Source organism: Conger conger, chromosome 11 (genome assembly GCF_963514075.1).
Source record: "Conger conger chromosome 11, fConCon1.1, whole genome shotgun sequence".
In the NCBI taxonomy this organism is placed as follows: domain Eukaryota; kingdom Metazoa; phylum Chordata; class Actinopteri; order Anguilliformes; family Congridae; genus Conger; species Conger conger.
In genome coordinates this window covers 16,397,165-16,416,725 of record NC_083770.1, presented here as the reverse complement: position 1 = coordinate 16,416,725, position 19,561 = coordinate 16,397,165, and the positions used below count along the sequence as shown (strand labels likewise).

At 44.9% G+C, this 19,561-nt stretch overlaps 1 protein-coding gene across 1 annotated transcript in view; it reads left to right on the top strand.

The window, feature by feature from the left end:
* LOC133140358 (protein unc-13 homolog B-like) overlaps positions 1-19,561 on the top strand; it is a 150,389-nt gene that overhangs the window by 17,039 nt on the left and 113,789 nt on the right. Inside the window, exons 2-3 of the mRNA XM_061260257.1 lie at positions 1,810-1,839; positions 16,980-17,079. Coding sequence (XP_061116241.1) covers positions 1,810-1,839; positions 16,980-17,079 — 130 coding nt within the window. The remainder of the gene's footprint in view (positions 1-1,809; positions 1,840-16,979; positions 17,080-19,561) is intronic.

Genomic DNA, 19,561 nt, shown 5'->3' with positions numbered 1-19,561 from the left:
GGGTCTCTCCTGCCCTAATGTTCACGATTGGACCATGCTGCTTTGAAGTTCGCTCTTAAAAACTTTTCTTCTTTTTCTCAAAACTTGAGAACTTGAAAGCTGTTCAATTCTCTTTGTAAATTGCAGTCCTGCTCTCCAGAAAATAGGGTTTATAGCTCTCATTATAATGTTCGCAAGGGAGCCTGAGTTCGCTGAATGCTAGACATAAAAAGACGACATCAAGTGTCTGTTTGGTTTATAGATTGGATAAACAACATGGTGAAATTCAGGATTTCACAGAAAAGGAAAGTGGAGTGAATGGGTTTGACAAAGCTGTCATCGACTGCCGCTGAATAGATCCATAATTACTCTTCTTTATAGGCATATGCATATTATGTTATGCTTGTTGACATGAACTTATGCTTTGCCATATCTATTTGGCGTTTTATCTTCTCCAGGCATTGCAATACAATACTCAGTGTTATTGTGATGAACTCTCAGGAACTCTTTGCAAATTAGTGGCACTTCTCTTTGTAATTCAATAAAAGCAACTTTTAATGAGACTTTATTTGTTTGAAGATGTCTTCCCTATTCTGGATTACTACAAGAATTACTTATAGTAATGAGGCATGGACAGGCAGAGCCCAAATCCACAGGTGTGTGTGTGTGTGAGTGTGTGAGTGTGTGTGTGAGTGTGAGTGTGAGTGTGTGAGTGTGAGTGTGTGAGTGTGTGAGTGTGTGAGTGTGTGAGTGTGTGAGTGTGTGAGAGTGTGTGAGAGTACATACAGTGGTGCTGTCTTTTGATTTACTTATTCTATGGTCTTCCGAGGGCCTTCTTGACACTGGACACTGGTAAACTCATCACTAACTCAGACCCATAACCCATTGGGGCTGTAGATTACAGACGCATGGGGCGATCACTGTTAATACAGAACAGCCTGGGTTCTGTTTAAAGGTGAATGATTGGGAGGCTGGGCAATCTCTGGCCATGCCAGCGAGAGACTAACCGGTGATTGACAGGACGAGAGTGGCGGTGAGTCATACAATTCCACGGTCTCGGAGTGGCGGCTCAAGCCCAGACCGTGGAATTGCTTCTCTGAGTGAACCCTGGACTGGAAAATGGCTGCTCCACCCGCTCCCAGCCTCCCAGGGGGCGAACTCATGTCCGGTTACCCACCCATTATCGAAACACAGCCATTGCGTGTTTTGAATCATGGAGCAACAGTAACTAGGGCGTGTGACTCGTGTCGCGCTTTGACTGTCTTTATAAAGTGCATAATACAGCAAGCTCCATAGCCCAGAAATGGGGGGATGTGATTGGGGATATGTTGTATAAAAAGTGCTGCAATTTGTACAAGGTGACTCCAACATGTATAAAATACCCTTTAATAAAAGCGGAGAATCTACACTTTATCCACATGTGAATTGTTTGATTAAGAATAAAAAGTTGTTGAGTATAGAGCCAAATTGTGAAAAAATATGTCTTTGTCCCAAACTTTATGGAGCCCATTATATGTAAAATTACGTAACTTTATCTTGTGATCCCTGTCAACCCCTCTAATGTCCCAGGGGGTCCTGCGCCCCACAGTTTTTGGAAGTGCTGATTTATTGTTTGTAATCGGGCAGTGGCACACCCTGAAGGCCAAGTTCTCCACAACGATCAGTGTGTTTGTTCAGTCATGCTGTTCCTGGGCGAAGCATTTCTACCAGGATACTATACCTGATGCAGCTCCAATGCTGGAATTCGTCTTTCTAGTCTGTCTGTTTGACTGCACGTAGTGACCATGCTCAAAATGGCTGACCATGTCTCCTTTTCTCTTTCTCTTTCAGTGAAGAAGGCCAAGCTCCTTGGGCCTCCAGGTAAGATAAAAGCAGTTACATTTCTCTGGGACCTTCACCAGGCGTGAAGGAGATCTGATTCTGTATCCTGGGGCATTGTATGTGTGTGGCATTATGCTGTGTTCTGAAAAAAGCTTTAATGCTACGGTAAGCGGCATTAGCGCTGGTTTAGTGGGGACTTTCTGGGGAAAACCAGACTGTTGCCAGTAGCGATACTGCGACCAGGGATGGGCAGGAAGAGCTGCTCTGTCTACTATTCCCATCTTGAGAATCTTGCAAAAATAACATTTTCTTAGCTTCCACTGCATCATCAGTTGGCTTTCGGGCATCTGTAAGCAGAACATCTGATCAGCCCTTTTCTGTTAGTGCTGTAGAGCACGTTAAGGAAGGTAGGATGGAAGATTCTTAATTAGCTGAGCGGGGGCCTGGCATGCACATTGGAAGGATCGCTCAGCTCAGTTCTTTAGCATTTTCTTTAGCTTGGGATCTCCTGGTCTCTGTATCTGTTGGAGAATCAGCTTGAGGAACACGAGTGTGAACAGCCTTGCTGAAAAAAACCGCTCAAGCTAGGTAGCTGGTTGACAAGTTCAGACCAACTTTCAGCTTGACATGGTTTGACCAGCTCAAGCTATGTTTTGAAACTACTCAGACAAGCTACCATAACAAACTGGTTGACCAGCTCATACCCAGCTAGACCAGCTTATGACCAGCTTGACCAGCTCAATTTTCAAGCATTTTACAGCAGGAAGGAGCTCTTCTGTCTTCCTAAAAGCCCTGAAAAAGGACAGAGAGTGCACAGAACAACAAATCCCACAGAAACAAGTGCCTTCACCCCATTTATTTTTGTTCATGTTGGAATCAGTGCCAATGTCAGTAAGGATGCATTTTTTATCTCCTGCTTAGAATTCCTGCAAAGACCAGCTGAGATTCTGAGCTGGTTTATGATGGTATAAGCTGTGCTTTCAACACTTCTTGCTGATCATAGCTGATCTGTGGCTGGTCAAAGCTGGTCTCTAGCTGGGCAAAGGTGGTCAAAGCTGGTTAAGCTGGTAGTGTAAGCTGGTGGCTAGTTAACTATGTAAGCTTGTCAGCTGGTGAACATCGGACTGACCAGCAAAAAGTGTCAAAAGCACAGCTTAAACCAGCTGGACCACCCTAGGCTGATTTCAGTTGCAATTTGGCTGAGGACGTTGGTGAATATGGCAGGGGAGGGGAGAGTGGTGGGGGGTTGGCGGGGGGGGGGGGGGTGATGGTGTGATGGTAGCTCTTACAGTCAGAAGTGGTTTCATCCTGTCCTCAGCCAAGCACTGGCCAAGCACTGGCCCTATTGTTACACCTGACAATCCAGCCCTGCGTGTGTTTGGCCCGGCATTAAAAAGCCTGTCGGTCTCACTTCCGTGTGCCTGGATTTCCCCTGCTGGCTTCACCATGCCGACTGCTCCCGCACCTGTTTGTCAGGAATTCGGGAAACCAGAACTAATATTTGCACAAGGAGGCTTTGTGTCCGTGAGAACTCTGTGTTTTTTTTTGTTTTTAAGTGCGGTTTAGTTGTGTTTGTCTCTTGGCCTTGCAAATTGAGGAAAGATAAACTGATCTTTCCACGCCCAACAGTCTGGTCTCCTCTTCTGTCATACAAGTGGATTTAAACAAGTGGAAATTAATTTGTGCAAGTGTGTGCGTGCCTGTGCATACGCGTGCTTGTGTGCGTGCCTGTGTGCACCTGTGTGTGGAGAGAGGGGGGCTTCTCCAGATGGATGCAAAATCTGTGCAGAAACTAGAAGAAGAAATTCTCAGAGCAAAACAGAACGCCACATCCTGCCACCGGCTCTTTGAGTTTGGGCTTGAATTCTGGGGTATAATCAGACAGCCATAGAGCTGCCTCCCCAGCGCCCCTCCCCCCCCCCCGCACCCCGTCCTCATAAAGAGCTGATGTTCACGTCTCAGGCGCTCCAGACCACTTGAGTGACTGAAGGGCCTTATTAGGCCCAGTCGCTGAATGGGAACACGTGTGACGTTTTCTCCGCCGGCAGAACGGATCCGTCGCGTTCCTCGCCGTCCCTTCCCTGGCAGGTTCGGGACGGTTCCTCCCGTGGCGTGAATTGATGGCCGCCATCGGCCTGTGAGACGCGCAGAAGCGGTGGGCTTTTCTCCTAATAGGGAACTGCAGATGTGGAACCGCCATTTGGGCTCTGAGCAAATGAAATATTTTACTTATTTATTTATATATGCCCGTTGTGTCGCCACCTGCAAACCTCCAATTACAAACTGGGAGTGCTTTTGACAGTTCTATTTGCAAACTTATTGTGTGTGTGTGTGTGTGTGTGTGTGTGGCTTGCGTGTGTGTGCTTGGATTGGGGATGGGGGGGGGCAGGTTAAGATTCTCTTCCCCCTAACATGATGGGAAGAAGAAAAAAAAGCTATCAGAAAAAGACAAGTTGTCATTTACAGTTAGCAGGTGTTCCTTTGTCTGAGCTGTTCTATTGATTCTCGCCCTCTCTACTCCTCCCTCCCTCCTCCGTTTCATATTATTTGTCAGATTTCCCCCATTTCCCCACCAGGCTTATTTACCCAGAGGAAATTACATGTTGCTGTTTGAGTGGATGAGGAGCCAAGATGGCGGCTTCCGCGATTTGACTTCCTTCTTCCTTCTTTTGTGGTGGAATCCCACACCCCACAAGAAAATCTGAGTTGGAGTGTCAGCCAAAAGTGATGTTTTTAGTGTTAAGAGTCTTCTTTGTTCTGTGGTGAAATCCCCTCCACCACCTTGAGCTGGAGCATCAGCCATAAGTGATACCACTTTCCCCAAGGCAGCTCAGCCAAATCGTGGTCCTAAGCCCTCAAGGTCAATGGTGTTGGAGATGGGGACCCACGGCAGGTCATTGAAGGTTCTTAACCCAGTGACTACATTCAGGGGAAAAAATCCAAAGTCAACATTTTTAGTTAAGATAAGGCCCAAAATATTCAAATGTTTCAGAAAGTTTTCTACACCACTGCTATGCCTGTGTAGGCTGTATGCTGACAGTCTTATTTTTTGAGTTCATAATCCTGACCATCCCTCTAATGCTTGACAAACCAGAAGTGAAGTGGGTATCCAACTTTTCTATGTCTGAATTTAATGATCTGCTCTTCAACCCCCAATTTGCATTCTCAGGGCAATGCCAGTTCAGTGTTTTCTTTTTTTTAAGTCTGCTTTTAGAAATACGGTTTCAAGGGGGCCAGATTATTTTAAGATTTACGCCTACAGTCCACATATTAAAGTGTTTTTTTATTGGTGCATTTTATATGCACACGTTGTAGTAGCATGTCCATTGCGTATAAATAACAGTATAAAAATATTCCTGCTCCAGGTATTTGTATCCTGTCACTTGTGGGAGGTGTGTGGACTTCATGAAGATACCACAACATTATCACAATTTGTGACGCATGAGAGACTTTTTCCCCCTATTATTAGTGTTTATCACTGATCAGTGGGCCAGGCTCTATTTAGCGTCTGGACTGGCAGCCAGCTGCCCGAAATTCAAAAATGCAAATCAGATTCTTCTCTCTCTCTCTCTCTCTCTAAGGATCATGGCAGTTTAACTTTTTTGGGGTACTTTTTTTTTTCGAAAGCTAGTGAGATGCAGGAAACTTTTATGTTTTCTACAGAATTAATCATCTCTTCTAGGTTGCATGTGGTGATGAATGTTCTGACCTGAACTCAATAACTATATCTATTTTGTCCCAGTTTAAAAAGAAAGTAAACTAGTTTATTGGAACAGCAGGCCACCGCTGTAGCATTTTCCCCCCTCGAAGCTATGCGGTGGTCCCAACACGGTTGGTTTGGTCTCCCCGGTGGGCTTGTTACCCTTGTGGGGCTAAAAGATAAAAGCACGTGGGCCAGTGTTATTACACTATTAATGTAATAATTTAACTGGATGTGAGGTCACCCATTTTGTTGTATCCAATGCCTGCTGTGGGGTTCACAGGTAGAATCCTAATGGGACCTACTTACATAATTAAATGTGTGACCATTGTTACATCCCTCTGTGCCAACTAGGGGCACTGGTTGCTTTGATCTGTATGGGCCAGCCTGTCCGTTTTAGGGACCTGTGCCCCCAGTGATGCGTCCATATACATATATCAGGAGTTCCAAGGGTGATCCATCACCACTCTAAGGTTTCTTGCACTGGGGCATGAGGTCACATGAGGAACATGCAAGGGACCTCAGAGTGGTGATGGACAACAGGCTGCCCTTCTCTGAGAATATCGCCGCAATGTCCCAGGCATGCATGTTCTTCCTGTAAACATCCAGAGAATCCATCCCTTCCACACCACCTACTCAACTCAGCTCCATGTTCAAGCAATGGTCCAGTGCTGCCTCGACTACAGCCGGTGTCAGACCCCCACAATTGATCCAGAGCGCTGCAGCTCGTCTGGTATTCAATGTCTCCATACATTCTCACGTTACCCCCCCTGCTCAGCGACCTCCACTGGCTCCCTGTTATCGCTCGCGTCAAATACAAAAACTTTGGTGCTTGCATACCAGGCAGTTAGGGGATCAGCCTCTGCATACATCCAAATGCTAATCAGACCCGACGCAACTTACAGACTCTATTCCGCTACCTCTGGACACCCCCTCGTCGCACCTGCACTTCTTGGTCATGACTGCTGTCCGTTCTGGCCCCATGATGGTGGAATGACCTTGGATGTCAGAACAGCAGAGTCTTTGATCACTTTCAAGCGCAGAAAACTCACCTCTACAGGCTGCACCTTTCCCTCTCTACCTCAGTGTAATAATTAACGCTATGTGTATGCTATGGGTTATAATTGCACTTGTGTATAATTATTTTAGTATTCGGGGTATTCTAGCTGCCAACCTTGCTATGCTAATTGGAAAGTTGATGTACTCTTCAAGGGTTCAAGTTGTATCTATGTAATCACTCTACGACTAGGAGCTGTACTTTCCTCTAGGGTCTTCAGCACACTTGTCCCTGGTTTTGATTTGCCCTTTATTGTCAATCAGTTTACCCTATTTGGGAATTACATCGGTCCTGCAGATAGGGCATGCCATGCTATTTTTCTGTTGTAACCCTCTGATCTGATATTCAGGGAAGACATTCAGATCACCAACCTCTATTTAGGATGAGCTTTCAAAACATTCGTATGGAGAAGGGAAGTTTCAGAGGCTGTTTTTACAATTATTCATTTTGACCAGTGGTCCTCAACCCTGCTTCTGGAGAGCGTTGAGGAGGCTTAAAATCAGCAACCGAATCAGACCCAGGAAACCAGGCGAGGTGCGTGGGTAATCAGCAGCTTTAATTGATCAGTTGAGTGCTGATGACTGCTCATTTAGCTCGTCAGTCTGTCTAGAGCAGGGGTGTCCAATCTTATCCGAAGAGGGGTGATTTTAGGTGCAGGTTTTTGTTTTAGCCCGGCATGAAGACACCTGAATTTGTTTATCAAGGTCTTGATTGAAGACCATGATTAATTAATTAGTTGAATCAGGCGTTGTCGTGCTGGGTGAGAACAAAAATCTACACCCGCATTGTTCCATTTCGGATGAGATTGGGCACCGCTGCTGGAAAGATTGACAAGGCCATTATGGTGTGACAGCGAGGGACCCTAATGCCCCAGCAGTCTGAAGCACTAAAGACATTGGGGTGAAAGCTGATTAGACTCAGACACCACACAAAGGGGATGAAATGAGATATTAATCACACGACATGAAAACAGGAGCAGTGCTGCAGGATTGCATAAAAAAGAGATGCTCCCAAGAAGACAAACGTTTAATAAATTCACATGACACAGAAAAAAAAACAAGACAGACAATGTTTTGATCCCGCAGGGATCTTCGTCAGGTCGTTTATGAAACTTTTGTCTTTTTGGGACAGTGTGCGGATATTATCTTTTTAATGTGACTCATCCTCGATCCAGGACCTGCAGAGACGTTTTTGATGCGCGCACTTTCAAAGCTTTTCAGCGCTGTAGAACTGAACAAGTAGTGCTTCTGATTGGCCAGGCTGTCTTCACACCTGACTCCCAGGTTAAAAGGAGTGTGGAAAACCAGCACTTCTCAGCCCTCGAGGATCATGATTTGATGATCCCTGCATTAAGCGATATGAGTGATTTAGAGCAGTCTAAAACGAACAGAAGGTTGTCTGCATTAGGGCCCATTTGTGTCTCCGTGTGTGACACAACACGATCTCTCTTGGCCGATCTCCTGCGGCTGTGTTACGGAGTGCAAGAGCAGAGGAGTCTGATCACACCCTCCAGCTCATCCCTCATTCTGCACGGTCTGTGCGTAGGCCTGGTGACCTTTGACCCGGGGGGGGGGGATTCTGCACACAGTGATGAATGGCTGGAGCACTGGGCCGGCGTTTGCATCGATGTGAACTGTGTGAAAGAACCCGGGCCCTCTCTAAGTAGGTGAGTGATGCAGTTTGTGTGTTTTTTTAATGGGACGTGCCTGTGCCTGCCCCAATCCCCAGAGCGGTGCTTAAATAAAGATGTGGAGCAGTGGGAGCCTGGCCTGGTGGCGGGTTGGCGGGCGGGGAGGGTTGGGCCGTGACAGCCGGTTTCCCTGTTATTAATGAGGGACGGGGACCGAATCCGGCTTCATTAAGCGCAGCTGTCAGAGTCACTGCGGCCCATCGCCTTCCTCCAATCACCTGTCTGCTCCGCGGAGGTGCGGGGTGGAAAGGGCGGGGGCGGGGGGGGGTCGGGGGGGGTTGGGGGGCAGACAGCGGCTCCAATTCCTCAGAAACAGCGTTTCCAGTATTACAGGAAATGAATGAATCCATCTAGCGATTTTAAAAACGTTTCTGAAAACTGTGAAAGTGAATGCCGGAGTCGGCGGGCTGTGTATTTGCACATTTGGATTCTCATTTGAGCTGCGGGTCATTTACTTGTAACAGGGTTGCCGTTGAGTGTTTTTCGGCATCGGGCTGTGAAAGTGTTCGCGTAATTGAAGGCCTGCCTGGATATCTGAGTGCTGCTCTGCTCTGGTGCGAGTTTGACAATTCACATTTGCCCTTAACAAGACACTTGAGGAGCAAGTTATTATTATTTAATCTGGACTGCGGTGCTTATTAAAACTAGGTCCCAACAAGGATTTACAGATAGACCGCACTCCGTAGCCTATGTCCACAGAATCACCAGGGTCTGCTCATTGTGGAAACTCAAAAGTAATGGCAAACTCTGGAAAAAATGTTTTTTTCGTTGCCTGGCACTGAAATGAAGAGGACTGCATTTGCAGGTCCCTGTCAGAAACCCTGACCCAGCCTAACTGTCTGATGCCAATGAAATTGCGGCATTTAGTTTCTCATTGTTACAGCTGAGAAGCTTCACAGTGCTGTAGATTAGAGGAGTCCGTGCTGGCCTGTCTTCTACACTGATGTAAATTATAGCTTCTCTGTTTGTGGAGTCCAGTCTCCTCTGCATCACTGATTTATGTAATTGCATCCTGTTTTAGTGCTGAGGTGGGCCCCATGGTCTGGTATCTGGGGCTCCTTCCTTTAGAACTCATTCAATGTTCCTTGAAGGAACTGGGAGCCAGGAGCAAGGCAGTGAGCGCTTGTCTGCGTGAGCTTGCTTAATTTTTGTGCATTTCAAAATCAGAATGAAATGGGGGGGAAAAAGCATTTTATAAAAATAGCACGTTGGTTATTTTTCACATATTGTGCTGTGGAATTTTTTTTTCTGGTTGAATTGTGCTAATGCAGGAACTGTGAACAAGGCAGCCCAGAGCAGTGCTATTCATGTTAACCTTTGGAAAGCCGTAGGATTTGCCTGCTGGCTTGTGCAGTTACACAGCACTTAATTGGTCAATTAAAGCAGTTGATTACACAGTTAGCTCACCTCACCTGGAGTTCTGGTTCTGAATTAGATGCTGATTTCACAGTGGAAAAAGAACAGGCATGGATTTGGGAACTGGATTGTAAATCCAAATCCCCAAGCATTATACTGAGACAAAAGGATGATGTATAATTGCTGAATAATACTGCGTCCAAGGGAACTCTCTCAGCTGAACAACCGCTTTGAATACAACCAATATAATTACGAGCAGCATGCTATTCTCTGTCCTAATGTACCAATATTTTCTGGTTCGCTGGCTGCGAGCAAGATGTTAAGCATTGCAGCGAGCGACAATTCATCGAAATGTGTTTCCGAATGAAAACAAAAGTGGTTTGTGCCAGCGTAATGGGACAGATGGCATTGTTTTACCCCCAATTTGGGGAAGTGTCACTCGGTCAGGCACGCTCGTATGTACAGACCTGTCCTGAACTGCACTGGTCCGTCTCCGCATCCTAACGAGCGACAGAGAGTTCTGCAGAGATGGAGAGTCCAGGCTTTAAAAAAAATAATAATAATACAAAAACATTATAATAAAAAACACTGCAAACCTTCAGTACCATAAAAAAGTTTTTGAAAGGTTGAAAGGGCAGTGGAGAGAGAAAGTGGAGAGCAGTGGAAGCTAGCAATGTAAGAAATGAAAGATGTTCCAAAGAAGATGAAAAAATGGACTCAAGGAAGAAGCGATCTTTGCAACATTTATTGATTGCTTAGTTGATTACTTTAATTGACCAATCATTTTGATTGCTTAATTGTATAGTATATTGACCAATCACTTTGCAATTATATTATAAAATTAAATAAATTAGCTTTGAATAATAAATCATTGTTTGATTCATTTCAGACTTCAGTCTGAAAGTGATTGACTGAATGCAGCAGCTCGTCTAGTCTTCAACCTTCCCAAACACTCACGTCACCCCCCTACTTACTTCCCTCCACTGGCTGCCTGTCATGGCTCGCATCAAATTCAAAACATTGGTGCTTGCCTTCCAAGCAGTTAAGGGGTCTACCCCAGCTTACCTCCAAAAAATCATCAGACCCTGCACCCCTGCCAGACCTCTTCGTTCGGCCTCCACAGGCCGCTTGGCACCTCCCCCTCTCCGAACTTCCACCTCACGCTCACGACTACTGTCTGTTCTGGTGGTGGAACAAACTCCCCGTTGAGGTCAGAACAGTAGAATCTCTTCCCATCTTCAAGCGCAAACTGAAGACGCACCTGTAAACTTTAATTGTTGTCTTTCTGTGATTTACTTGTGTATCAGGATGTTTTAGTTTGGCTAGGTAAGCAGTGTTTGGCTAGTTAAGGGGTTTGTTCATACATTTGCGTGTTGCGGTACTATAAAAAAAAAGAAAAAAAAAGAAAATAATAATGATAAAATAAAATAGGCCCTTATCTTTGTTGTGCTGGTAGCAGTTGAAATTGTACTTCCCTCTAGGGTCTTTCAGCACACTTCTCCCTGGTTATGGGTATGCACTTTGCACTTTGTTGTACGACGCTCTGGATAAGAGCGTCTGCCAAATGCCATTAATGTAATGTAATGTAATGACTGACTACTTGATTGCTTTGCTTCTTGATTTATTACATGTGTGTAAATGGTGCTGAAAAATCCAAGCAAACACAGGAAACAGTGCCCACACATAACTGCACTCAGATGAACCTTTCAAACTTTCAATAAAACTTTCCTTGATTTCTTTTTTCTGGAGCATTTTAATGAACTGTCCTCCCTGAGTCATTTCCGTTTTAAATACTGCATCTGGCAGTTCCAATCTTTCTGTCGTGCAGGTATCTATTAAATGAACTCTGTGCTCTGTCTGACACTCTCTTAGATCTCCTGTTTCATTGAAGGTGACAAACAGGGTAATTATCGTGGACAGGCTAATTACGTGCATATAGATATGGACGGACACACAGATGCATGCACACATGTCTGCGGACACAGGCTCTCACACACACACACACACACACACACACACACATGTATGCGCACGCATGCAGAACCACGCACATACATGCATGCACACACACGCACATGTACACACATAAGCTCACACAAATATATTCATAGTGCACACACATGCATGCGTGCAAACACTCACACAAACAGACACACACACAGGGACAAGCATACACACACACACACATACACACACGCACACACACACACACGCACACACAGCCGTAGCGCAGGTTGTCTGCTCCACAGACGGTGGTCAGCAGACGGATGTGTTTTCCCTGCCTGTTACCCAGCCGCTGGGCTAATGTCTAACACCTGCTCCGTTTCCTCCGCCCTCTGTGGCCCCGGGCCCTCCTGTCCAATAGGGTCCTCCAGGGCTCCCAGCGTGCCTCAGACAGATGGGCTCTTATCACAGTCTACCCTGCAATGATTCGCACAGACAGGTCACAATGTGTGAAGCCAAACAGGAAGTGGAAATTGGTACTGTTTTTTTTCTTTGCTAGCTGAGCTACCTGTATCACTGTAGTTACTTTATTTTTGTATTTTGATCATGGGCTCGCTTTGGTTCTGCTAGATTTTCTCTTTCTGCCATTCTGTTCTGAAAGGGAACATTTATTATTTTGCCTCTATCCACATCTGGACACACACACACACCCACACACACACACACACACACACACACACACACTGCTCTGCTCTGCCTGTTTGAAGATCAATGGCAGAACTCAACAGGTCTTCTTCCATGCAATATTAATCACTATCAGTTGGCTAACTTACTGTGTTTATTTCTTATTTCAGTAAATATTGTTTACAGATTCAAAAGTGGTTAATAATGAACGAAGACTCAGGTCCTAGGAGGGAAACACACACACACGCACACACACACACCCACACACACACACACACACACACACACACACACAGTAATCCACCCCACGCTGATAATTCTCCAGATTTACAAAGTTTTAAGCCAACATTTATTGGGCACTGCACTGTACGCGGTTGGGAGCATCACTGCAAATCTCCTGGATTAACAGACCAGAATCCCCACCATTAGCAAAATGTTTTCCTCAAAAGGCAGACTTCAGTCAGCCGTCCTACTGAGAGGGCTAAACCGAAAAGAGCTGATTTTCGGGCCTGGCAGTTTAGGACAGCAGTGATCCCGGCAGCCCTATAACAGAGATCCTGCAGCCACCACCATAACGGCTTTTCAGGAATGTTTCATATTAGGTTGCAGCTCAGGGACTTACAACAAAGAGCAAGTGACCTTCAGATTGAGCTAATTTATTGAGTTTGTTATTTCAAATGACATTTAATGACATTTTAAAGAGGCCATTATTTCTTTATTGAGACCATTATATATTGCACAGGTCCAGGTAGAGGAATACCTGAGAAGGTTCTGCCTGTCAGTTTGAGTTGTGTCCTACAGGTTACAAACATCTTCTCCCTTAACACTGCAGCCCATAAGCCAAGCTGGCACAGACAGGAGTCAAAGGAAGACTCATGTACAGTCATGTACAGTTTTGCTTAGCTGACTGCAGCTAACAGCTTGGCCAGCAGGGGTCACTTGAGAGTGGTGTGATGAGGATACTGACCGACTCAACCCTTTCCGAATAAAAATGCTTTTACATTTGTGAATTGTTTCTATTTAGTGAAAACCATGTCCCACCAGCCCTGTTTGTTGTTACCTGTTGATTTAACACCCCACTCGGGGACCGTTTATAATGGTAGCTGATCAAATGTATAGGATACTTTATCTCACAGCATTATTACTCTCTTTTGAACCGTTCCCCATATTGTGATGGATGACTGTGTGTGTGTGTGTGTGCATGTGTGTGTGTGAGGACTGTAGAGAAACATTAAGATTAATGGCTGAAAGTTTTTTTGGTCAGGTAATTGGATCCGGCAGAAAGCTCGGAGTTCGTCATTTACAAGCTTCTCTCTGCCATATGGAAAACCGTGAGCACAGCTGGAGTCAGATACTAAATCTAAACCTCAATCACATCTCCACATACAGATGTAAAAGATCTTGTGTAAATATAGTGGATATAATGTGATATAATTCCCAGTCGATAAGAGCATGCACAGACACACACACACAGACACAGACACAGACACACACATACACACTCATCCATCCCAATGTAACTCTTTTAGAGGGCCCAGGGGTTCCAGGCTTGATGCAGTGCTATACTCTCTAGTGGCGAGCTGTCAGTACTCTCTAGTCTGTAGGTAAATGGTGAGTGTACATGTGCTGAATGTCCTCTTATTATTATCAGTTCTTATAATATATAATACTGATTGAAAAGACTGGCACCACTAAAAAGGAATATAAATGAAATGCGGCTCGTTATTTTCGGCAGCAAACTTTGTTGGCTTGGATAATGCACACACGTTTCAATGAACTCGACGTCGATCTCGAACAGTCTCTCCATTCAAATATTTGCCATGGTTGAGTCGCTCATAGCGCAGGTACAACCGGTGAAGTTTGGGAACGTTGATGTTGCGGTGTGTGTGGAGACCGTGAAGTCCCCTCTCCCCCATCCCATGGCATCAAATCCGAAACGCGCTGTCCCTGTCTCTCTCTCTCTCCCCTCTCACGGTTCAGCTCCCGCTAATTTCCTCCGTGGGATAATCAGGCTCTGGAATGGGCAGTCCGGCGGAGGGGCCCTGGTGGAGATGGTCCATTAGGAGTAGACCTGGCCTGGGGATTGCTTCTGTCACTCAGAAAGGGGAGGGTGGCAAAATTGGAAGAGTGCTGGAGAATATAGCTCTGTTTTTTCGGTCTGCCTCCTCCTCTCCTTCCCTCCTCCCTGCAGTATATCCTGACGTTCCCACGGAGCATGCGGCATGTCCATCCTGCATGGTTAATGCATGGTATTGTTCATGAGCCCAATTTTGAAATAGGACGCAGGCCTAGAAAAATGCTTATTTTCATGGAGGTTTTGACGGTGTCTGTGAAATTGCGGAACTTATTTGCGGACACAGAAATGAGAACGGAATCGCACACATTTTGGGACTCTTAATTTTGCAAGGTGTACATTTGTTTGGCTTTAATTAAAAACTGAGAGATAGCATGTCTGTTCTGTTTTTATTAGCCTAACACATGAGCAGATTTGAAAACCCCTTTATTCCTGAGTCAATTAAACAGCCTGGTATTTATTAAGTAACCATAATTATGCTTCTTATCTTTGTTCTTCTGAAAAGTTCTGGGCTCTTCTGGGAAACTCAGGAAATAATGACCTAAACTATTAAACACAATTCTAAGGAAATGAATTTGGATGTTAATCCTTGATCTTTTGACACAGTTAAAAATGTAAAGAAAAAATCTTTTCAGGTGAATTTTCATTGCTAATGTGAGAATTCTCTACTCCGTGGCAGGGGCATAACCTGTAATTCTATAACCTTTATACTTTATTTTATGCTGCCGCAGAGTGTACAATCACGCGTTCCATTTTCCATCTCGGTGTTGGAATAATGTGTCCTCAATGTAAGAGAATGAAGAATCCATACCAATTTTGATGAGCAGATGTGTTGTAAGCTTTTCTCCAGTCAAGCGGTTTTTGCTTTCATCGACAGGCTGCTAGGTGAAAGGGTGCACTGAAGACAGCCCGGCCCAATTTAGAGGTGCACACCTTTCCATCTGCTTTCAGTCCTGTTGCAGGACAGTGTCAAGGGTCAGGATTAGGGGAAGTTTGTCTGCTGCTGTGGAGAAGGGTGTGAGCTGGAGACTGTTTCTGTCACTTTTCAAAACATGCTGTTTTATCTCCCCCAACAGTTTCCTGAAGCTTATTGTTTGGAAATACGCTGCAAAAAGTTCAAAATGCGGGAAAGCTATCCAAAACTGTGTGTGTAGGTACACTTAGACCAGTTGAAATTGAGCCTGCGGTATATTATTTTTAGTGGGAGAGCGAGACTGGCGGTAATGACTGTGTTTTCTTGGAGAGTGGGAGAGTGGTGCAGTAATCACAGGGCTTCCCAGGGAGTGGGTGAACACTATGATAATGACTGTGTTCTGACCACAAATCTGCTCCTCTAAAGCAGGGGACCGTAGACCCGCCTGCCTGGAAGCTAGCCTTGTGGAAAGAAACCCGCAAAACTCCCATGTGCCAAAATCAATATGAGCAGAGCACCGATGGCACGAACAGTTAGCTCCGGTTGGTGGTTCAGTTTTCAGAGTCTGCTGTGTTATCAGGCAGGTGTGTGTGTGTGTGTGTGTGTGTGTGTGTGTTTGGTGGGATGGCAAGGTACTATAGTAGAGTTATCGTGGTCTGGATGCAGAACTCAAATGGCACATTGCTGGTTTAAATCCCTGTTAAGACTATCCCCCTACATTTTAGCCAGGCACCTGACATGGATTACTTTAGTAAATATCCAGCTGTATCAATAGCTGCTGTACAAATAATTAGCCTGAACTAATGTGAGTATCTACAGATAAGGGTGTTTGCTAACCAAACAGATGATGTAAAGTGACAGACAATGCAGCCTAGCTGGAACATCTCTTAGGCTTGCTATTTGTACCCACTTCTATGTTTGTAGTTCAGTCGTTCACACAATGTGTATTTTACATGTCACCAATGAATTAATTCAGTGGCTAATTCAGTGTTTAGCTTCAGTTAAATGAAAGCCATAGAAAACCCCCCTGGGAGGACTTTCTGAGTGAAAGACAGTAGCACTATTGTGCGTGTGCAGAAAGCTGTTTGATGCTCTGTGATACGGTAATGACAGGGAACAGGCAGATTTTCTGTATTACAGCAATAAGTTGCGGATGTGTCCCCTCTCACCAAGCTAGGTTTGGCATTTAACTTTACCTTTTTCAATTACCCCTGCCTGTATGGTGCCTGGCTTGTGACATGATATTTAATTCACCTTCTTCACCTCACAAATTGCTTTTATTCTTTGACTTAAAGGGACATTTCACTTTCTGGAGTTTAAAAAAATATATTATGTTCTTTTTTCCATAAAAAATAAAAAATAAATAATAATATTCAGTGGTGGGGATGAGAGCATTCTGGGGTTTGTGGTCTAAAGCCAGACAATTACTCTTGAAGAAGTGCAGTGTTTCTTGGCCATGCTTAAGCATAAGAGGACAGGAGGCAGGTGGGAAGCTCTGCTTCTTTTCATGCCTGAAATTACCGTTGTTGTATCTTAGCTGTCCACCACATTAACTCTTTATGTGCTGTATGTGATGAGAATGTTCTTAACGGCACATTCTGCTGCTGATGTAACAATCACTACTGCTAGAGTCCTAGAACACTGGCTTAGAATTTTTAGCAAAAGTATTTTTTAGCAAAAAGTATTTGAAAACACCTGCACTTCAAAGAGTTAACACTATGCATTTCATAATGTGTTTATGTTCCTCTGCCTGTGTTCCAGATAAGTTCAATACCTACGTCACGCTGAAGGTGCAGAATGTCAAAAGCACGACCGTTACAGTACGTGGGGATCAGCCGTGCTGGGAGCAGGACTTCATGTTGTAAGTACCACGCAGTTATACCGCTAATGCTGTTGGGGGCAGCATAATCATTTTTCTATACTTTTTCCTTTTTCCATCATTTTGCCCATGCAATTTTATTTTCCCTTTTGGGCTTTTCCATTGACAAGGAAACTTGTATGAAACATAATATGTTTCTTTTATGTTCATTTAATTTGAGTCAGTTTGAGGACATTGCAATTTAAAGATTAATTTAGCAATGTTTTGAAAAATGTACCTTTAACATTTTTATAATTTTAAATTATTTATTACATTATGGTATGATTATTTTAAAGTTGTGGTATCGGATTATTGTTTTAAAGAACGTGTCTTTGTCAGTATGCAGTGAATCTATCACTGTCAGGTTACCACAAAATAAAAAAAGACAGTAATCTAAAGATGGCTAGGGTTTTATACATTAACGTTAATGGGGAGTGCTGTGGTTGGATAAGAATACTGGCGTTTTGTCGTTTTGTCACTATAGTGCTCCTTAAAAGCCAGATTTCCTGTTGTAAGACCCATCCACAGCTGTGTAGAGAGGAGGGGGGCAGGGCAGCTGGGCGGAATCGCCCTGCGGAGGGAGGGTGTGTGGAACAGCCCGGGCCTCTGCCTACACTTCCCGCTGATGGACTCATTAGAGTGCTAGCAGCCGCGGCTAATAGACCAATTAAGCGCCGTGTGGCAGATTGCGACCGCGCCGTACCGGGTCGCCCAGCGAGGGAGAGACCTGCCGATGGGGCGGGAGATGGGAGATGGAGCGGCTTGATGGATCTCGCTCTTCCCCCACCAACCCTCGCACCCCCCCCCCCGCCCCCACTTGCATATTGTGTAATCATAATGAGAAAATCATTGCATGTACTGTCTTCTATTACCGCCTGCCTACACTTCAAATGACACTGCAATTTCTGTAATGGCCTTTTTTGGGGCTTGAACATTCTCTTTTTCTGCTCTTTTATCCAGTGGTGTGATTTCTGTAGTTCACTCAGTATTAGAAATCACACCAGGCTGCCATTTTCTTTGACCTTTATGTTATCAGAGAGGTCAACTGAACTCACTTTTCTAGTACATTGGAAGTCATAAGAATCATTGTGGAATTGTGTAGCCAAACAGGAGTGAGGATAAGGAGGAGTGTGATAATCTAGCCGGATACAGCAAAACCGGGCTTTGTGGGAATTTGACCAGTACAGCAAGAGTGACACTCCTACATGTTTAGAAAGTAGCATTGGATCTTTAATGACCGCAGTGAGTTGCTTAACTACGCATCAGTCTTGTTACTTTGCTAGTGAATTGAAGCATGTCCTGCTTGCAGTTTGGTGCACAGCTGTGTGAGTGTGTGAACAGCTGAGACATGCTGTGTGGTGTTACAGACGGTGAAGACTCAAGTGAAGAAACAGAATTTGCAGTATTAATGAACAGTGTGAGGATCCGACCACAACAACACCAAAACCAAAGTGAGGCTGTGTGAAGACTAACTCCTGGAGGGGCGATACAATGTGTTGAGCTGCTGAACAGTGTTAAGATGTGTGTGTGTGTGTGTGTGTGTGCAATGCAGGAGAGCAGTTTTAAGCAGATTTGCCTCTTGTGGAGCAGTGGGACAGTGGTCCATGTGTCAGGTGTTGGGTATTGGGTCAGGAGGGTTTCTCGGCTGTAAGATTACTGTGCTGATCAGGGTAAACCTCGGTCACAGATGGGATTAGACACAGCTTTACTCTAAGGAGGAACATGCACATGCTCCTCACTACCACAGAGAAAGAACACGCATATGCTCCTCACTACCACAGAGGAAGAACACGCATATGCTCCTCATACCACAGAGAAAGAACACACACATGGTCCTCACTACCACAGAGAAAGAACACGCACATGGTCTTCACTACCACAGAGAAAGAACACGCATATGCTCCTCACTACCACAGAGAAAGAACATGCACATGGTCCTCACTACCACAGAGGAAGAACACGCACATGGTCCTCACTACCACAGAGGAAGAACACGCACATTGTCCTCACTACCACAGTGAAAGGAGGGACACATGGTCCTCACTATCACAGAGGAAGAACAAAAACAAAGTTGTCCCCTGTCGTGCCTGGACAGACAGACCTATCCTCATCCTCTCCGTCTGCAGAGAACAGCTCTTAATCTTGGACACACAGTACCCACTGAACACACGCGCTGTTATCCACACCCGTGAAGAATAACAAATATATGGTCATCCCCACCAAACTGTTATCCTCAGAGGTCTCTCTTGGCACGATGTAGTCTCTTACCAGATGTATGCTTTTTAATGTGGGCCATTCAGCAGGGAAAGGGTCTAAAATATGTCTTTCTTTATGTCAGATTCTCAGAATAGCTTCTCGCTGGTATTTTGCTTTTGTTTAAAACAAAGGGAAGCCTCATGCCTGACTGTGTTATGCTGCGGGGGCTTTGCGTTTCTTTAAACTCGATTTGTTTCTGTGGATGTTCATTTCAAGTGCCGTCATTCTT